Source organism: Dendrobium catenatum, unplaced genomic scaffold (assembly GCF_001605985.2).
Source record: "Dendrobium catenatum unplaced genomic scaffold, ASM160598v2 fragScaff_scaffold_1220, whole genome shotgun sequence".
Classification (NCBI taxonomy): domain Eukaryota; kingdom Viridiplantae; phylum Streptophyta; class Magnoliopsida; order Asparagales; family Orchidaceae; genus Dendrobium; species Dendrobium catenatum.
This window is the reverse complement of record NW_021319682.1, coordinates 12633347-12652293: the sequence shown is the minus strand read 5'-3', so window position 1 is coordinate 12652293 and position 18947 is coordinate 12633347. Positions and strand designations below refer to the sequence as shown.

General features: G+C 34.8%; 1 protein-coding gene across 1 annotated transcript in view; it reads right to left on the bottom strand.

The window, feature by feature from the left end:
* The window catches only part of LOC110110100 (F-box protein At4g18380), a 10278-nt gene extending 5101 nt beyond the window's left edge, over window positions 1–5177 (bottom strand). Inside the window, exon 1 of the mRNA XM_020841413.2 lies at window positions 3644–5177. Within this exon, the coding sequence (XP_020697072.2) occupies window positions 3679–4869 (1191 nt within the window). The 5' untranslated portion in view covers window positions 4870–5177 and the 3' untranslated portion in view covers window positions 3644–3678. The remainder of the gene's footprint in view (window positions 1–3643) is intronic.
* Window positions 5178–18947: the final 13770 nt, after the last annotated feature.

Sequence of the window (18947 nt, the reverse complement as noted above, 5' to 3'; positions counted from 1 at the left end):
GCCCGCCTCGCCTCACTGGCATGAGGCTTACGCCTCACGCTTAATATTTTAAAACTTACATAAATCTTGAAGTAAATGCCTGACATTGGACTCTACAGGAGAGGAAGGGGAGAGAGTAGTTCATCATAATGATGATTCAAATGAAGAACCCCTTAGTGATGACAGTGTTGATGGCTTATGAGTTCTTATGTGATATGTCATTGCTATTTTTTTTTTTGGAAATTAGAATTATATGTTAATGAAAAGAATACTGAGATTTGAGAAAGAATTTTGAGTTGAACTATATTTCATGTTGTCTGATTATTGGGATATTTTGATTTCACTTCATATCTTATGCTTTTTTATGTTTTATATTATTCACTCATTAATATATAAAAAAATTATCATTTTATGTTTACACAATCTTTTGATTAGCCTCAAAACACCTTGAGGCTTATGCCTCGCCTCACGAATGAAAAACGCCTCAATACCCGAATACGCAATTTTAAACATTGCTCAGAAGTCACCAATTCGTCTCAATCGCCTCGTTGTCGTTCCACGGTCCATTGTGGACCGACAGTCGTCCTTGCACTCGCCTCACGGCACGTGAGCCTGCCCGCACAGTTGCTAGGGTCAGTGGGTCGGGTTGACCCTGGTTAGTGGCAGGTCGAGTCCGGGACTTAATTTCCGACCAGCTTGTCTAATCGGGCCGGATCAATTGAACGCGGATCTATTTTAGGTTGGACCATACTTGTCAATAGCACCATGGCACAAAGTTCCCCGTGGACTCGACCATGGCGCAAAGTTCCCCGTGGAGCCATGACGCATATGCGCGACGAAGTGGGTGTCATTTTGAATACAACGCAAAATAAAAATAATTATAAAAATTATTATATGAATCCTATTTTAGAGTATAAATCAAGTTGGGTAAGGCTTGGTTGAATATGTTTGTTGTCCAAAGTCCAAACCATTAAAGTAAGCTTCAAGTTCATCCAAAATTTCTACTAAAATATAGCTCAAATAAAGTCTAATAAAACCTAACTAAACTATTTTAATCATTACAAATAAATTTAAAATTAATTATTACATTATTTTAGAAATTAAAATATATAAATCTTAAAAACTATTTATAATTATATTAAAAAATCCCTAAAATTCAAATTGCGCGTGTCGTGCGCCATTGCGCAAATGGCGAGTGCCAACTTGAACAAGTGCGCCGCGCCATGCAGTTAGCACCGCCGCGCTGCGCCATGGCGCATGGCGCGTACCATTTTGCGCCATTGACAAGGATGGGTTGCAAACCCGACCCGAAAACTAACACCCCTATTAATTGTATGTTATTTCTTGAAGATATAGTGCTCATATATGAAACATCTTTTGGATGAAATTAAAAGTTCGAACACTAGAAAAATCATTTAAGGAAAAGGAGCATGATTATAAAATAACAATTCAGGGCATCATAAGTTATTTTAATGGATATGAAATTGATAATTAGTAGCCACTATGGCAAGAAGATCAGGTTATATGAAATTAATTAGATAACAATAAAGATATAGCTTCTTAAGTTAAATTTAGACGTTAACATGAAAGTGTCTCATGAGTGATATGTTCTGAAATAATAGCATGAAGACTTGAAATCAGTTTTTCTTTTAAACTACAATAACACCAACTTTGCAATAAGAATATGTGTCGGGCTATCGAGAAGTGATTGTAATTAAAACCTCAAGCTTTGGTTTCACATTAATTTTAATTCCCCACGTTAGTCCAACATCTTCTAGCATATGTGCTCAAAAACATGAAGCCTTTTAGGTAAAGCTTTTCTTCTGTGTTGCTTTTCAAAAATCATGACAAACTTTTGATGTGTGTGGATAAAACGCAAAATGAAACGTAATTAACTACATGTGCATTATTCCCATATTCACGATCATTAACAGTGAAAAGGTAAAGTAGCTCACCGATCTCTATCAGAATAGAAAATTTTTCTTTGGGTCAGCCAACACTAGGGGTGTAAACGAGTCGAGTTGGGCTCGAGTCAAGCTTAACTCGAACTCTACTCGTGAGCCAAATCCCGAGCTCGAGCTCGGCTCGTCCCACTATAAATGAGCTCGCAAGCCTTCCACTGTTCGGTCCGACTTTCGATCGTTCGTGATGCCTTCCACGTAGTCCTGCGGATTATTTAAAAAAAATTAATAATGATTCGAGTCAGTTTGCAAGCTCACGAGTCAAGCCTTATCTCTCGAACTCGAGTTTGCTTAATAAACGAGCTAGTGACTTAATAAGCTCAGCTCGCGAGCTCGTTAACGAGTCGAGCTCAAACCAACTCGACTCACTTACACCCCTAGCCAACACAACCTTATCAAATAAAATAGGCATTGATCCCTCACATTAATAACCATTTCAAACTTTATGTTTCCTGATTTCCCACATGCAGGCTGTAATATTTAAGTTCCTACAGCCCGAACTTGGTGATTAATGACTCCTATGATGCAAAACACACAAATTCATATTTTACTTCCAATGCTACTTCTTCCTAATTTTCTTCAAAATATTAATGCCATTCTCTTAAAATATGGTACGGTTCTTACTAAAGTTAAAGGACAAGAAGCCAGCAGCTTGACAATCATTAGATGGCATGGTAATGAACTTACTAAATTGTTCCCTATGCATTCATGTTTTACAGTAGAAGTTTGAATGATTGCAAACACCTAGCTCTACATTCTACTTAAGAAAAAAGAAGCTTGAAGATCAGTATGTAATGCATTAACTGCTAGAACACCTCAATAGCAATGCAAATCTTTACAAATGGATCAAATGTTGCATATTAGCTAGAAAAGTGAAATAGCTATCACCACCCACCTCCAGTAAAAACAAAAACAATTGACTACCAATATTTTTCTAACAAACTGTACAATTGTTTTAATCGCAATTTCTAACTGAACACATTCACCACAAACATGCAATGAATGATGAAATTGTTATATCTAACAATATCACATCTTTCACTACTAGGAACAGATTAAAATTTATAAGCTCATAAAGTTGAGATAATAAGCAGCTCAAAACCAAGAGATAAAATAAGGTAATAAATCAATTATTTTAAAGTAAATTATATATTGCTCATGCAAGAAAAATAAAGTTATTGCAGTCGTACTTTGAAATATCAATCTTAGTCTCAAAAAATATGTGACAAGCAAACAGGTTTAACAAAACCCAAATTTTAAATCTGCCTATTTCATACTACTAAGACTTTAGTAACTCAAAAGGAATAAAGAAACAATTCAGAGAACTGAACTGTGAAAGATAAACAATATCAATGATAAAGAAGACAGATTTCATGCTGCATGTCTCTTCAAATAAACATAGTCCCCCCCACAAAGATTGGTCCTCCCATGCATGGGCCCAGTTGGTCCCCATGTGCAGGAGGCACACCAACACCAAAACCAGCAGTGCCGAAAAGGTCAGTGAGCTCCGTCTTTCCTAAATACTTGATCCAAATTTTCCATTTACTTGTCAGAAGAACTATCACATAGTAACAATATACCGTAAATCATGTAGCTTGGAAACAACTCTACATTCCGCTTTCTAAATAAAATCAACAACACGAGAGCACTATTTATGACCCTTCAATTGGTTTTACAGTTTAGTAGTCAAAAGAATCGATTACCTCCCAAGGGAACTTTCATGGATCCTTCAAAGCTTTTAGAAAGAATTCATCTCAAGACAATATGACCTCCTCTCCATCAACATGCTTGCCGCAATATTGTATGGCTCCTCAAATGCATTTGAGACCCAAGACAAATCAGGCGCCACGTCACTAGTGCAACTTCCACCAGACATCATTTCTCTCGACCTCTCTTCACTGGGCTGGATAGCCACCAGTGTAGCCCCCTTCAGCATCATTCCACAGGGAATCTCGAGCAGTGGCTCATACCACAGCCTCATGCTGAGTGCAGGCATTAATGTCCTCTGTGATGAACCTGATGCGCAGACCGGGTTCACTGTTAGCTCCTGCAGCTGATGTCTATTCATGCTCAGCACCCCCTGGCCATCTGCATCGGTGAGATCCAAAAACTCCAATGTCTCATGATCACTGACAATTGACTGGAGGAGGTAGTGTCGGGCCGAGGCAGCAATCAGGGAGCTGATTGTCCACACAACTCTAAGCTTGAGGCCTCCATTGACATAGAAAGATTCAGGGATGCTATTGTTGTCTTCTCCACTGCAGAGATCAGGAGCAGGGTTAGGGCTCCCGAATTGGGTGGACAGGGATGGGGATGACAAGGAAATGACGGAGGAGGCACCGAGTATAACGCAGCTGTTGATGGTGGATCCGAAGTTAGCCTTCCACTTAAGAAGTACCCCGTCATTGACTACTAGCTCGCCTGCAGGGAGCTGAATCCGCAGGCGGCGAATCTCCTTGAAGCTCTTGAGGACCTGGGATGGCGAATAGTGGGAAACTTCAGAGAAAGAAGATTCCACATACGAAAGGCGCTTGGATGGGGAAGAGGAGAGGATCTGACCGAGGGCATAGATTGGGCGAACGATGCCACCCAGGAAAGCGCGCGCAAAGTGAGAGAAAACGCTTCGAGTCTTCTCTGCAGCAGCTGAAGAGCCAGAGGAGGAAGGCGACGTGGAGAGATCGTCGGAGACGACGCAGTCGATGCGGACAGAAACGTTATCGACAAGGGGTACAAGTGAGTGGAAGCGGTGGGAGACAACGCAGCAGCGCCCAAGCGCCTTTACGTCTTTAATATGATTAAAGATGACGAGGAGGATCGAATCCGGCAGCCGATCGAAATGGTCTATCCCTTGTTCCTCCTCCAACGCCGCCGATGCGGCTAACCCATCACCGATCCACCGCTCCAGTGGATCCGGTGTCCCACTCAACATTATATCGAAAAAATAAGAAAAAATCAAGAAGGAAACCCTATGAAGTCAGAACAAAAAAGCCCTAGGACGCAAAATCCGCAGTCTCCGCAACGAATCCGCGAGGGAGACCCAGCTGAAGAAGGCGGGAAACCAAGGAACTACTCCTTATCGTAAGCTAACTCGCGCTTACAGGAGGAGGTAGGAAGCCGACCCGAGTATTGAGACGGACGGCGACAACGACGAGGCAAGATGAAAGGGTTCGAAAGACCGTCGTAAAACCTAGAATAAAATTTCCCCCGGGGTCTTTTAAGAGAACTGTGTAAGTGCTTGTCTTCTGTCTTTCAACACTGAGAGTTGAAACCGCGTGATTAAAGTTTTTTTTTTTTTATTGCCAGTGGAGTATTTTTTTTTTTTAATGTATAGGCTGCTGATTATTAAATAAATTATTAATAATGATATTTTTATTTAATTTATAATTTATATATCTTAAATATATAAATACATAAAACTTTGTAGTCAACTATAATTAAAGATATCCAAGATTATTTTGATTGTACAATTATTGATTGTAATTTATGATGAGGGTAGATTTCAAAATTACAAAATGAGCAATTTTGTTAAGATTCATGGAAAATGCTTTTATTGAAAAATTTATTTGAAATCATGTAATATATGTTTTATTTTAATAAGATTGATATGTCACCAAAAAATAATCTTGATCCAGCACGAATCTCGAGGCAAAATCAAGTTGGAAACTTCCAAAATAAAAAATGAGATCATCTGAACTCCGATTTAAGCAAATTTATAGTCGAATTGATCATCTCAAAAGTACGAGCACAATGGCACCAAATTCGACACAATCTAAGCTCAAATGGGTCCAAATCTAAGACATGAAGCTTCCAAACAGCTTCCAAACGTGGCATGCTTATAGTCGAATCGAGCGGCTCGACGAGGCGAATCCAACGAGCTTAAGATCATCAAATTCTGATATCATTAAGACACTCAAATGTCTGATAAATGCTCTATGATCAAAGAAATCAATACGGGCCATCCGATGGAGCACTCCAAACCTACCCCGGATCTTCTTTATATTTACGGAGTGTGCCACTCCAGAAAATCTATAAATATAGCCCTCATTTCTCATGAGAGGGGACCCAAGCAAGAAGCAAGAGAGAGGAAGGAAGAAAGCTCTAGCCGCCTAGTTCCTCTTCGGCCACCACCGTAGTTTTGCCGCACCACCGCCGGACCACCAAGAGACACCGAAGTGTTGCCGCACCACTGCCGGAGTACTGACGCAACACCGTCGTAGTTCTATCGCACCACCTCCGGACCACCAAGGGACACCGAAGTGTTACCGCACCACTGCCGGAGTACTGCCGCAACACCGCCGTAGTTCTATCGCACCACCGCCGGACCACCAAGGGACACCGAAGTGTTGCCGCACCACCGCCGGAGTACTGCCGCAACACCGCCGTAGTTCTATCGCACCACCGCCGTAGTTCTGCCGCACCACCGACGGAGCACCAAGGGACACCGAAGTACCATCTGAAGCTGAAGTACCCCCTGAAACTGAAGTGCCACTGCCGATCCACCACCTGACACCGGAGTACCGCCAGACCACCACCTAACAGTGGAGTGACGTTGGACTTTTGCAAAGCTCTCAGCTGATATTTGTAATCTGGTCGTCTTCAAGGACGAGTCAGACCATTGTACTTTCCTCAAATTTTAGTGGAATCATTTTCAATTGGGCTAGGCCTTGTGGGTTTTTCCCTTTCCGGGTTTTCCACCTAAAAAAATATTGTGTTCTCTGTGTGTGAGCTGGATATCCGTGCAACTCTAAGACGTAGAATTATAACTCTATCGTCGCATATATTCTAGCCCGCAACAAAGATATTTATAGAATTAATTAATATTTACTATAATTTTTTAAATTATAAAATAATCATATTATATGATGTATATTATATTATATGATCATTATGATAATCGCAAATCAAATTATTCAAATCAATTTACATTATTAAGATTATTTAGATTTTAAACTATCGTATTGTATGGTAAACTTTACTATCATAGATAAAATCCCCAAAATCAAATAAGCAATTAACTGAGTTTATTAAAAATTGAACTACTCATAATTGTATTGAAAATATCATTTGTTGTTTACTTGGGCTTTCTACATTTAGGAGGGGAGACAAGAGGCCAAGAAATCTAACAAAAAATTTAGTGTTAATGTTGCGAGTCAAAATTAGTATCAATACATGCATTGATATTATGGGTGATGATGTGCGTTGACATTTTTTGCCACTACATTTGATGAAGTCAATAGAAGTTGATGTAGCTAGGCAATAATGGTCGAAGAACCATAGCATGATGATGATGGTCCGATGATTATAATCGAGCGATATTTTTTGGAGGATCGTAGTTGGACAATAGAAGTTAAAAGATCGTAGTCAAGTGACATTGGTCGGAGGAATGTAGTCAAATGATAATGATCGGAGATTGAAGGATCATAATCAACTGATAATACTTAGAGGATCATAATCACACTATTGTGGTTATAGTATCGTAGTTGAGTGATTATGATTAGAGGATCATAATGATCATAATCTGGTGGTGATGGTCATAGGATCGCAGTCGGCTAATAAATTGCAGTGTGGTGATAGCGGTTGGAGGATCGTAATCAGACAATGAAGTTTAAACGACAACAATCTGGTAATAGAGGTCAAAAAGATTGAGGTCATAGGACATTAGTTGGGCAACAAATTTCGGGGGGCCATATACATTAGTCAAATGACATAGTATGGCAAAGATGATCATCAACCATAAATTGGTGAAAATAGTCAAAGGATAGTAGGCGAGTTATGATGATAAAATGTGTGACAAACAAATCCCAATATTAAGTTTTGGAATATTTCAGATTATCTTCACATATTCAATTTAAATAAATAATAGAGTACATAGCTACTAAAATATTCAAGTACTAAAAAATAAACTCATCCACAATATTTTTTTTATTTCATCAAAATGCATAAACTATAGTACATATATATACATAAAATCTACATAACTAAAATAATAAATTAGTCATAACTTTACAAAAATTAAAATAAAAAAAATGCCTATAAACTCAAATATGATCATAAATTTGCTAATCAACAAATTCCTCTTTCCCACACCCTGAAAATTAGAAGCAAAATTACAGAGAGCTATAACAGCTTAGCAGGAAATACAAACTGATCTAGATTTTTAAATTCTTTTATTATATATTTTTAAAATATTTAAAAGTAATTAAATGTAGTATAATAAATCATTGCACTAAGAATAATAGTAAAAGCCTAATAGTTATCCATATATTCAAATAATAATACTAATCAATTAATTAAACTGAATTACTATCAAAAATAGTAAACCGAAATTCATATCACAGAATAGTTCATATTAATTTTCTCTTTGTCCTCAGACCCCAATAGAATCTAAAACAATTCTAGCCCCTTAAGTATCTCTTTTGTGCTTATAACACAAGAACACGTCTTATATGCATTAGAATATTTCCTGGCACATATAGAATCTCAATGTATTTTAGCTTCTTATATCTTCTAGTGGCCATAATTCAGTCATATATGCAAATTATTTCATCATATTATAGCACTTGAAGCATAATTGAGTATGTGTCAAAATTGCAGAGTTTTTTATAACGGAAGGCAACATAAATTCCTACTAAGTAAAAATGTATAGTTTCAATAGAATAACTAAATTATCAGAGATTGTGCAGAATAATATTTAGACTTTAGTTATACTACAATATTATTTTTCAGAGTTTAGATATTTTTTATTTGATGAAAATCATACAAATTCAAAAAGTATGAGGGAAAATTTTCTAGAAAATATTCATAATCTTAATCTCTATAATATATTAAAAGTTAGCAATGAAAGTTTTACAAGAACAAAGTTATCCCTATTTTTCAAAAATGAAAATAAAAATTTTACCGAAAAATTAGATAAAAATTACGTATTTTTTAAAATTGAGATAGATGAGGTGTGACCTACCTTAAAAAGAATAAAATTTTCAACTAAGCCAACTTGTAAAAAAAAGGCTATATGACCTTCAAACCTGGTTTTATTTTTCTCTCTCATCTCTTCCTTCTCGCATTCTCTCCTTCCAACTCTCTGTTTGGGCAAAACAAAAAATCAAAACAATTTTAAGAAGTTTTTAAGTAGGATTGGATTATTTATAATAAATTAATATAAATGTATAAATGTAATTATTCAAATTATTTAATTTTAGCATAAAATTCTTATATATTATGTTATATCTTTAAATTTGAGCTTAAAAAAAATTATAAAAAAAATATTCATAATTTAGTTAAGCATGTCTAAAACACTATGATGAAATTAGTTTGCAAAACGATAACCTAACGGTCTAAAAAATCGCAGCAAAGGGGAAGCACCAACATGACGTCGAGTCTCACGTGAGAATATTCTGGGAGAATCTAGAAGATTTCCCATGAACGCAACGAGATGATGGGAAAGCAATCGCTCTGGCGTTTGATCAAGTTAGTGATTTTTAAATAGTAAATTATCTAAATCCAATTGTTAGTTCCATTTGCACCCCAACCTCATCGATGAATAAAGGAGAGAAGAAAGAACTAGAGGAGAGAGAATAAACAAGAAGTATTTTGATGGCCGAAAGTCAAGAATAGTACATTCAACTAGTTTGAGAAATTATCATGCTTTAGGTAGCAATATGTACTATATTTTTTATTTCAATTCCAAAGTGTTTAAAACAATATATGATTATAAATGTGTTTTTCTTGATTTTGGAAACAATTTCACATAACTTTTAATATATTGTTTCCCACTCTGTTATGGATAATTTGACTATAAATTACAAAATTTTACAAGTTGATTTATTATGTATGAATTTTTTTTTTTTTTTGAATAAAATTACTTTGGAAAAAATTCTTGAAATATTTAAAATATTAATAATCTTAATATCTATTACATATTAAAAATTACGTTGTGAAAGTTTTACCAGTGCAAATATTATTGTTTAAATTATTTCAGGGCAAAAACAAAGGCAAAGGTTCTGCTAAGTAGATTAAGTCTTATAAAGGAACTTTTATTTGGTCCGGTAACAGGACGTAGCTCTACGTTCGGCCGCCAGTAGAATCGCGCCACGCATTCTCACTATTTACCGCGCGCCCCAACAACCCGACCCAGAACGGACCCAGGATGGCTCGGTATTTCTCGATTTTGCTAGGTATTGCTCGATTTTGCTCGACAATAATCAATACCGAGCAATACCGAGTTATACCGAGTTTTCCTAGAATAACTCGGTACAACTCGGTATTGGTCTTCACAGAGCGGTATTTCTCGTTATTGTCAAGCAATACCTAGCAATACCGAGTAATACCTCGCAATACGCAAACATAGCATTCCCGGGTTCCGATCCGGGTCAAGTCGTCGGGCCGCGCGGCAAAGAGTAAGAGCACGTGGAGACATGTTATTAACGGTCGAACGTAGCTCTACGTCCGGTCAGAGGACGTAATAATTGTTCCTTATAAAGAGTGAGGAATCTGATTTTATAAGGTACACATGATTTTGTAGTTCAAAATTAATGTAAATAAGTCTTTTGTATTAATCATTGTATTATGATATATTATCATTTACATATTTTGGAAGAAACATTTTGTATGTATACTCTTGATATATACTTTATATTATTTAGGATGATTATATGGCTCTAGTGAAATGAAAAAGTTGGGTTGAGATTTCTTGAATATATATGATAAGGGGGTTTGATTCCTCCTTTAGGTTTTTGGGTTTTACAAAGAGTGCTTAGAGGATTATGGTCAGGGTAATGGTGATTGGAGGACTGTTGTCGAGCAAGGACTGAAGTGAAGTAATGGTGGCAGGAAGTTCGAAGTTGGAAAATAGCGGTCAAATGATTATAGTTGGGAAACGGTGGTCAGAATATCGTAATTGGCATACTCTTTACCACAGTGCTGAAGTCGGATGGTGGTAGTCCAATAGTTGCTTGACAACCACAAATGAGTGGTGGTCCAACAATAACATTCTAGCAATGGTTCAATGACAGCAATCGGGCTATGGTTCAATTTCAAAAGTCGAATCTTAGATCGACATTGGTTCAATGGAGGTTGTCCAACAATGATGGATGGGCATGAGTCTAGTAATGGTCTGATGGTGGTGGTCGAGCAGTCCAATTGTGAAGGTCAAGTGATAATTTACTGGTGTTGCTAGGGCTAAGCTCCATGATTCTTCAAGTATCAGGCTTTCTTAAATCTCAAGCCAAAGTTCAAGCATGTATCATAAAGATTGAGCTATTTATAATTTTTTTGAGAATGACATGCTACATAAAATAGCCAAAATTCAAATCACTTCATCAGATGACTCATATTGAATCCCCCAATTATAGGATATTTTGTCATCATTTTGTAAGTACCTTACCAGCACCACAATTACACAATTTTTTGCTCGTTGGATTCATCTCTTCGAGACACTTGTGCGTACAAGATTTGGAGATCATTTGGTCATTCAACTATTCTACTAAAGTTTTCTATTATTCTTTAATTGCTTGGTCTAAGCTAACTCAGACTCGACTCATATCACTTTTGATGTCATTGAGCTCATCTCATGGAGATATATTCAATCTGATTATAAATTTGCTAAAAGTAGAATTCAAATTATCATGAATTTAATCTTTAAAACTTTCAATTTAAATATATATTCAAATTCGTATTCAATCAAATTGTTTTTTGACTAGTTATCAATATTTAAAGTATATTTTAAGTACAAGTTGATACTAAAAATAATTTGAATTAGGTGATTACCCTGTCATATGTAATCAATGAATTTTTCTTCTTACTTTCTCTTCCTCTCTTTTAATATAAATTAAGCAATGAATTTAAGCCATATGCAATCTTGATTTTGTTAGTAGTGGAAAGGTTCTAAGCCCATAATACACTGTTTTTTGTTATTTCTTAATTAAATATCTCTTTCATTATCAATATCATCCAAAAAAAATAAAAAAAATTGTTGAGGGCAAGTACATTGAAATCCACGCATGGAAAAGTTCAGCGTAAGGCCGTAATTAATTAGAATGCGCGGGTCTTTCTCATAAGAAACCACCAGCAATAATTAATATAATTTAAAAGAAAATTACATAACGGCGACGGCACATTTGACGAAAAAATTTACGCTTTATGGTTCGTCTTATCCTCCAACTTTCCAAATATATTGAATTTTGGTAATTTTTATATATTTTTTCTTTGTTTTGAATGTCTCATTTTGATATGCAGCAGCGGAGAAGTTGCAAGACATCAATTTACATTTTTTTAACAAATAATTAATTTTATAAAAGTAAATGATGTTTGTTAAATGTCTGAAAATTTATTTGATTAGCACGAAGTTTAGTCTGACAATAAATTTTTTAAAATCAGAATTTAAATGATCATTAATTTAATTTCAAAAATTTTTGGTTCAAATATTAATTCAAAAGACGGCCCAATAGCATAAAAAGTGATTTTAATGGGACTTCAAATAAATTCTAATCAAACACTTGAAACATACATAAAAAATTCAGAATATTATTTAAGGGACTATACTTCATTTGGGACGGCTTTTTTATTGTTTTTTAAAATAATTTTTTAGTACAAAAAATAAAATATTTTGTGTTAGAAAGCTACTTTAAGAAGTAGTAAGAAAGCTGCCAAAATGAAATCTAAATCTTGCATTCTGAGAGTTAGATTGAGGTTGAGCAGTTCAGTAACACAAAGACAAAATGTTTAAGATAATTCAACTTTAAGATTATTAATGCACTAAAATGCTTGATAAATAATTGATGATCAAGAGGATTAATATGAGCAATATGAGAAAACATTTTTTATTCTAGCCAAATTATCAAATCTCTATAACAGGAGTTATAGTTTGAGCTCAAAAGCTAAGAGATTTGAATAACTTTATTCCTTATCAAACAATCCTAGCCGACTATCACCCTCAACAGCTGCCACCAACATCGTGTGACTTCCATCGTCTGACTACTGTCGATTGGCTACTAATTAATATCTAACTTTGTCATTTAACATCAAATGTCCTACTATGAGCACCAACCATATGTTATATCACTACAGGAAATTCATCAATTACCGGCAGACTGGATCGACGGTCTGGACCGGCGGTTATATATTAACGGCGGCTTAACCGGCAGTTAGACCGACGTGTTTACCAGCAGTCTAACCGGCTGTTATTTAATTTAACACCGTCGGAATCATCGACGGTCAAATAATCACCGGTTAGTCTGCGGGCATTAGTTCTTACCGGCGGTTTGTTAAGTGAATTATTTCCGGCGGTTTTAACCGCCGGAAAGTCGTCAGAAAATGTCCTAAAATAAGCTATCCCGAGCCTTCCATTTTATTTACTCGCCTGCTCCTCTGTCTCCTACGCGACACTCGCCCCATCTCCTCTACACTCTCGTGATCGAGATGCTCCCTCTGGCTGCCAACAAGGTCCCTCCGGCCGAAGATCTCGAACCACTCCAGCATCAAAGCAAGGTCGAAGCTCTTGCTCCGTTCCCCGCTCCTGCGCGAAACTGGCCTCTGAGTGCCGTTAAGGTGAACTATTGGTAATATATTTTTTGATATGATTGGAAATTAGGTTATTGAAAATATATGCATCATACATTAATGGTTAATGGATGCTAAGTGCTTATCATGGATAGGTTTTAAGGAATGATTGATAAGATTAACAAATAATGGATGATATTAGGTGGTTAAATTAATCATTCTTTTGATAAAATTGGCAGGAGGATAAGTGTCAACTATTGGTGGTTAATAATGTTATACAATAATTAGTAGGTGTTAGGCTACAATGGATGGCCGACTTGATTTCTTTTCTATTGTAGAAGTAGATAAAGCAACCATGAAGATATACATTGAATGTTGGTGTATAGTGGACAATAGTTATTGATAAATATTGAGTGATAGTCAATGGAAAACATAAGAAATTAGGTAATAATGGGTGGTTATGTTAGTCATTTTGTAAATAGTTATGGATATTGGGACATCAAGAAGACAAGTGTTAATCATTAGTGGCTAATGGGTAATGAAAATCAATCATTTATTCATGTCAAGAGACAATTGATGAGAAATATTTTAAACAAGTTGATGGTGGACATTTAGCATGGTCATTTTATTAATAAGATGTACACTACATAATCAATAATATATATATATATATATATATATATATCCCTCAATAACTTAATCAATAAACCAAGCTGCCCAAGAAATTGATCTCATAAGGTTACCATCAACTCCTTACAACATTCTTTCATATGGATCATTTTAAGGTTTAGAAAGGAGGAACCAAGGCATTAGCACTATGGTTCACAAAATTATGTGGGGAGAAAATGTCATTGAGAACTAATCCTATAACATAAAAAAGAATTGAAAGATAATTATCAATAACCTTCAATTTAATTCTCTTATCGTAGAATTTTCCTACTATTTGATTCTTCATTATAGATACCATTGATTCGTCATTGATTTCCTTTAAATCAATGATAATTTTATTATTTCCCTTTTTCCTATGAAATGGACAAAAAACTACAATCGTGATCTTTTATGAGTTAACTGATATTTGGAGAAGGAACATACATAAGACATTCAGTGTAGAGGGTAAAGACTCTACTTAGGGCATGATTATGATTAGGGCATGATCAAACAATAGTTGACATGGTTGTGAGACCTACAATGCTTTATTGTGACACCTACATTGCATTCTAATTCAAGTAAAGTGCACTTGTTCGAAAGTATAGCACGTACACTTATTCAGGGTGCATATATTCTAATACTTGATTTCATAAGTGGATTGACAGATGAATTTATACAGGGAGTTGAGACTTTCATTCAAGTTGCATCTCAGCTGTCTTCCTTTAAGTTCAAATTCAAATATGTGGCATGAATTAAAATTTTTGGCATGACACGAGGATATGTGGTTTGGATAATTTCAGGTATATTTATTTGGCATGAATTCAAATATTTGGTTTAATTTGTATTAATATTTTTTGTTATGTTTATATTTTTTACAGAAAGAATTTAGGTAGTTTTCTGAGTATAACATGAGGATCAGAATAAATTTTGAGAGGAGAGGATCAACCCATCTTAGGGACATATTCATGGACATTAAAAAGTCTGTGCATCATCCAATATGGATTGGAGAGGGCATATGGGCAGATCTAAGTAGAGCTTGGGCGAGCCCTGAGTTCACAAAAATAAGAGAGCAGAATAAGCAGAACAGAGCATCTGACTGTGGCGGTTTATTAAGCTGTCTTCATACTAGTGGATCTGTCCCTCATACGGAATAGACGACGATTGATAAAAGCTTTAAATTAGTTTAATAAATACATTTATATTATTATAAATATATCTTCTTTTTTCAGGAAGACTTTCATGGCCAAGAGCCAATACCGTTGGAGTTGCATACGAGAACTCACCAACATTAAGCTAACCATCAGTGAGTTGATGAAAAGGCTAAAAAAGTTCATGTAAGTATAATTTTTTGGAGTTTGGTAATAAAAATTTATTATAATAAAACTCATTCTAATATCAATATATTTTATGAATTTATTCTCGCAGGATGATTTTGTACGAGCTTGGGGAAGTCACCAGTTCACTGGTGAGGGATCATCTTCAGGATTGACCCAATATTCTAAGTATCATACATGGTCAGATGTTATTCGAGGAAGGTAGAAGGGGAGGGTATATGGCTTGGGTTCGCAAGGCTATGCTTATGAGGGCAGTTCATCCACCTCAGTATTTTATGATCCTAATGGATCGAAAAAAAGTGTAAGCTAGAGGGTTGCAGCGATGACGAGAGAGATAGAAGAGATGATAAATGTTGAAAATGAGATGCAGGCAGAGCCGTTATCCTATAGAGATGAAAATCAAAAGAAGAAAGAACAATATCAAGAGCAGTCACATGCTTCACAAGATAGTCAGGACACGAAGGAGGATTAATACTCTTGTTTATTTGATGAACTTATAATGAACTTATTGTAAACTTAATTGGTTTGATTTATTGTTTGGCTATGAACTTATTATGAGTTGATTTGCTTTGATGAATATATTTGTGATAATTATTGTGATTGATTATAGTGGCGCGTTGCTCATATTTATAAAATTGGTTATATTTTCTATGCTTGTTCAGAGTTTAGGATGAAAATCAGTAAAATAGATGGGAGGCTGTCAATTTTTTTTTCAAATGCTACAGGTTTCCGGTGGCAAACCAGCAGTTTGGCCGCCGAAAATTTCGATACCGGACCGCTAATATCAGCCTTCGGAAGATTACTATTACCGCCGGTAGTTTCCTACTTACCGACATTTTTCGGTGGTTCTTCGGTGATACGCCGGCAGTGGTGCCACCGATAATTCCTTCGGTTATAAACGCCGATAAACCGCCGACGTGTTACCGACGATATGCCGGCAGTTTGGCCGCCGAAAAAAATCTGACTAAACCAGCGGTTAAACAGCCGATATGTCGCCGGTAAATAACCAGCGGTCACCGGCGTTATGACCGCTAGAAAACTACCTGCGGTACAGTCCGCCGGTAAACCGTCGGTGCGTAAAACCGTTGGAAACAATTTCCTACGCGGTTTTTACAAGCAAATTTTAAACCGCCGCAAAGCCGCCGATTTTTTCCAAAATCGCCGGAAAACTTACGATAATCTCTGGAACAAGCCACCGGTACTAAGTGATTTTCCTGTAGTGTATTATCATTGTTCAACTAATAATTTATAATCATCTCTACTCTCTATCACTTATGTAATCTCTCTAATGATAATTAAATAATTATTCTCAATTATATAAATGAAAATTTATATACATACCACTTTATACCATCCTATTTATATATCTAACACTCAAAACATTAATATTATATATACCACTCTATATTATTTTAATATCAAATATTTCACTCCTATTTCCTTTCTACCACTCATATATTTCATTTCTACCACTCACATTTGACATAAAAATGAACCTTGGTGGTATTTATGTAATATTAAAGTTTTAGATGTTAAATATGTAAATAAAATATTATATGGTGGTATGTATGTAAAGCTTGTGTATGCATTGTGTATATGAGTTTCACTTAATTGACCTAAATATTAAAAAAAAATATCAGCCAGGTAGAAAAAATATTTGAAAATTGAAAACAGATATAATAATGCTCAGCTTCTTCTACATTTATATTGTCACTCAAAATCAATTATAATAGCATGCACGCAAGCAAAATTATAAAGAAAATGGTATAAAATATTATATTAAATGAGTTAAACTCTAAATAAGTCTAAATTAACCAAGAATTAATTACTACTATGAATGAATGAGAATCATCTCAAGTAGACACACTATGTTGATAAATTTTGTGGGTTCCACCTCAATGGAACCAAATATAACAACATTTGCATACAAAGTTAACTAATAAAAAAATATTGGCAAATTTAACTTAAAATTTTAAGCACAAGCATTTCGTAATTTAAGATTTCATTTGAGATGAGTTTCTTACTGCTTCTTAAAATAATTTTTTATTATAAGAATTTTTTACTAGAAAATTATTTTAGAAATCATAAAAAAGTTATTGCAAATGAAGCTTAAGCCTACCAAATGAGTAAAAATATTTTGTGCATGAAAATTAAGCTTCTGTAAACTTTTTTTTTTTTTTTTAAAGAAGCAATACATTAGAAACTATTCGGGATCACGAAACAATAGAGCAGCATAAATAAATAGAAGTGTAGACTAAAATGAAATAGGGTGTAAATGAAATAGAATATATTTAAAAATTAAAATTAATATGTTATCGAAAATTAATTTGATCGAACACGAATCTGAAGGCATATTCAAGTTGGAAATCCAACCACATAATATGCTCTATATTTTCTATATTGAACAAATACATTCCCCAAGGAAGGACATCATTTATATTTTGTTGTCAATAACAAATATTAGTGGTAACAACAGTGGGCAGTGGCCTATAGTTAGCGGCAAGCGGCAGGCAGTGGTCAACAGTGGCGGCAACTCTGATAGAGATTTAAAGTATATTTAAAAATCAGTCAAATTTGTCCATTTCTAAATACAACAAAATTAAATTAGAAAGTGAGTTTCAAGTATTTTAAAAATTTTACTATGTATTGTTTTTACTTAAAATCAAACATCCATATTTTCAAACCATTTGCATTTAAAATACTTTAGTTATGTGCTAGATAATTTACATCTATAGAGTTGGTATTTTATATCTATAACTTTTGATAAAAAATTTAGCACACACATGAGATAAGAAAATTTTTACCTGAAAAACCCGAAAAGAGAAAAAATCATAAGGCTTGGCTCAGTTACAATAATCCACTGTAGAGTAAGATATACAAAAATTCTCTCTTCCTTACAATTAAAGAAGAAAGGATTATGCTATTCTCAAGAGCAAAACCAGCCCTTCTTTGGAGGGTGTGCAAACTTTTATATATGACATAATTCAAGAAAAAAGTTTATATATCATTATAATCGAAGAATTGAACAATGCTTATATACAAGCTTCTCAATCTATTTTGTATTTTTGATAATGTTGCATTACTAGTTTCAAATATGTCTTTTGATTTCTATCCAACTCGTTGACATCATATCCTCAAATCGAAGGTTGAAGCTCTGGATAAGCAAGAAGATTGTCGCTATAAATCTCTACATCTTCTTTCCTCTTCAAATATTGATCCATTTACTAAACTCTAAACATAGAAAAAACCTTAATTTAACATAAATAATTGGAATCTCTAACCGAATATTTATAACACGAATAATAATAATAATATGAATTGAATAAAAAAAGATTAAAAAAAGTGCAAGCAATTATGAATAATTTTGTACTTTATTAAAAATAATTTGAAAATTAATAGGACGAAATAACAATTCTTTATGCTATTACCTCAAAAGAATACTTCTGAATTATTTATGCAGAGAGAAAAAAAAAATTATATCAAACTATAACCTTCTTAAAAAGTTTGAATTTTTTTTCCCTCAAAATATGAG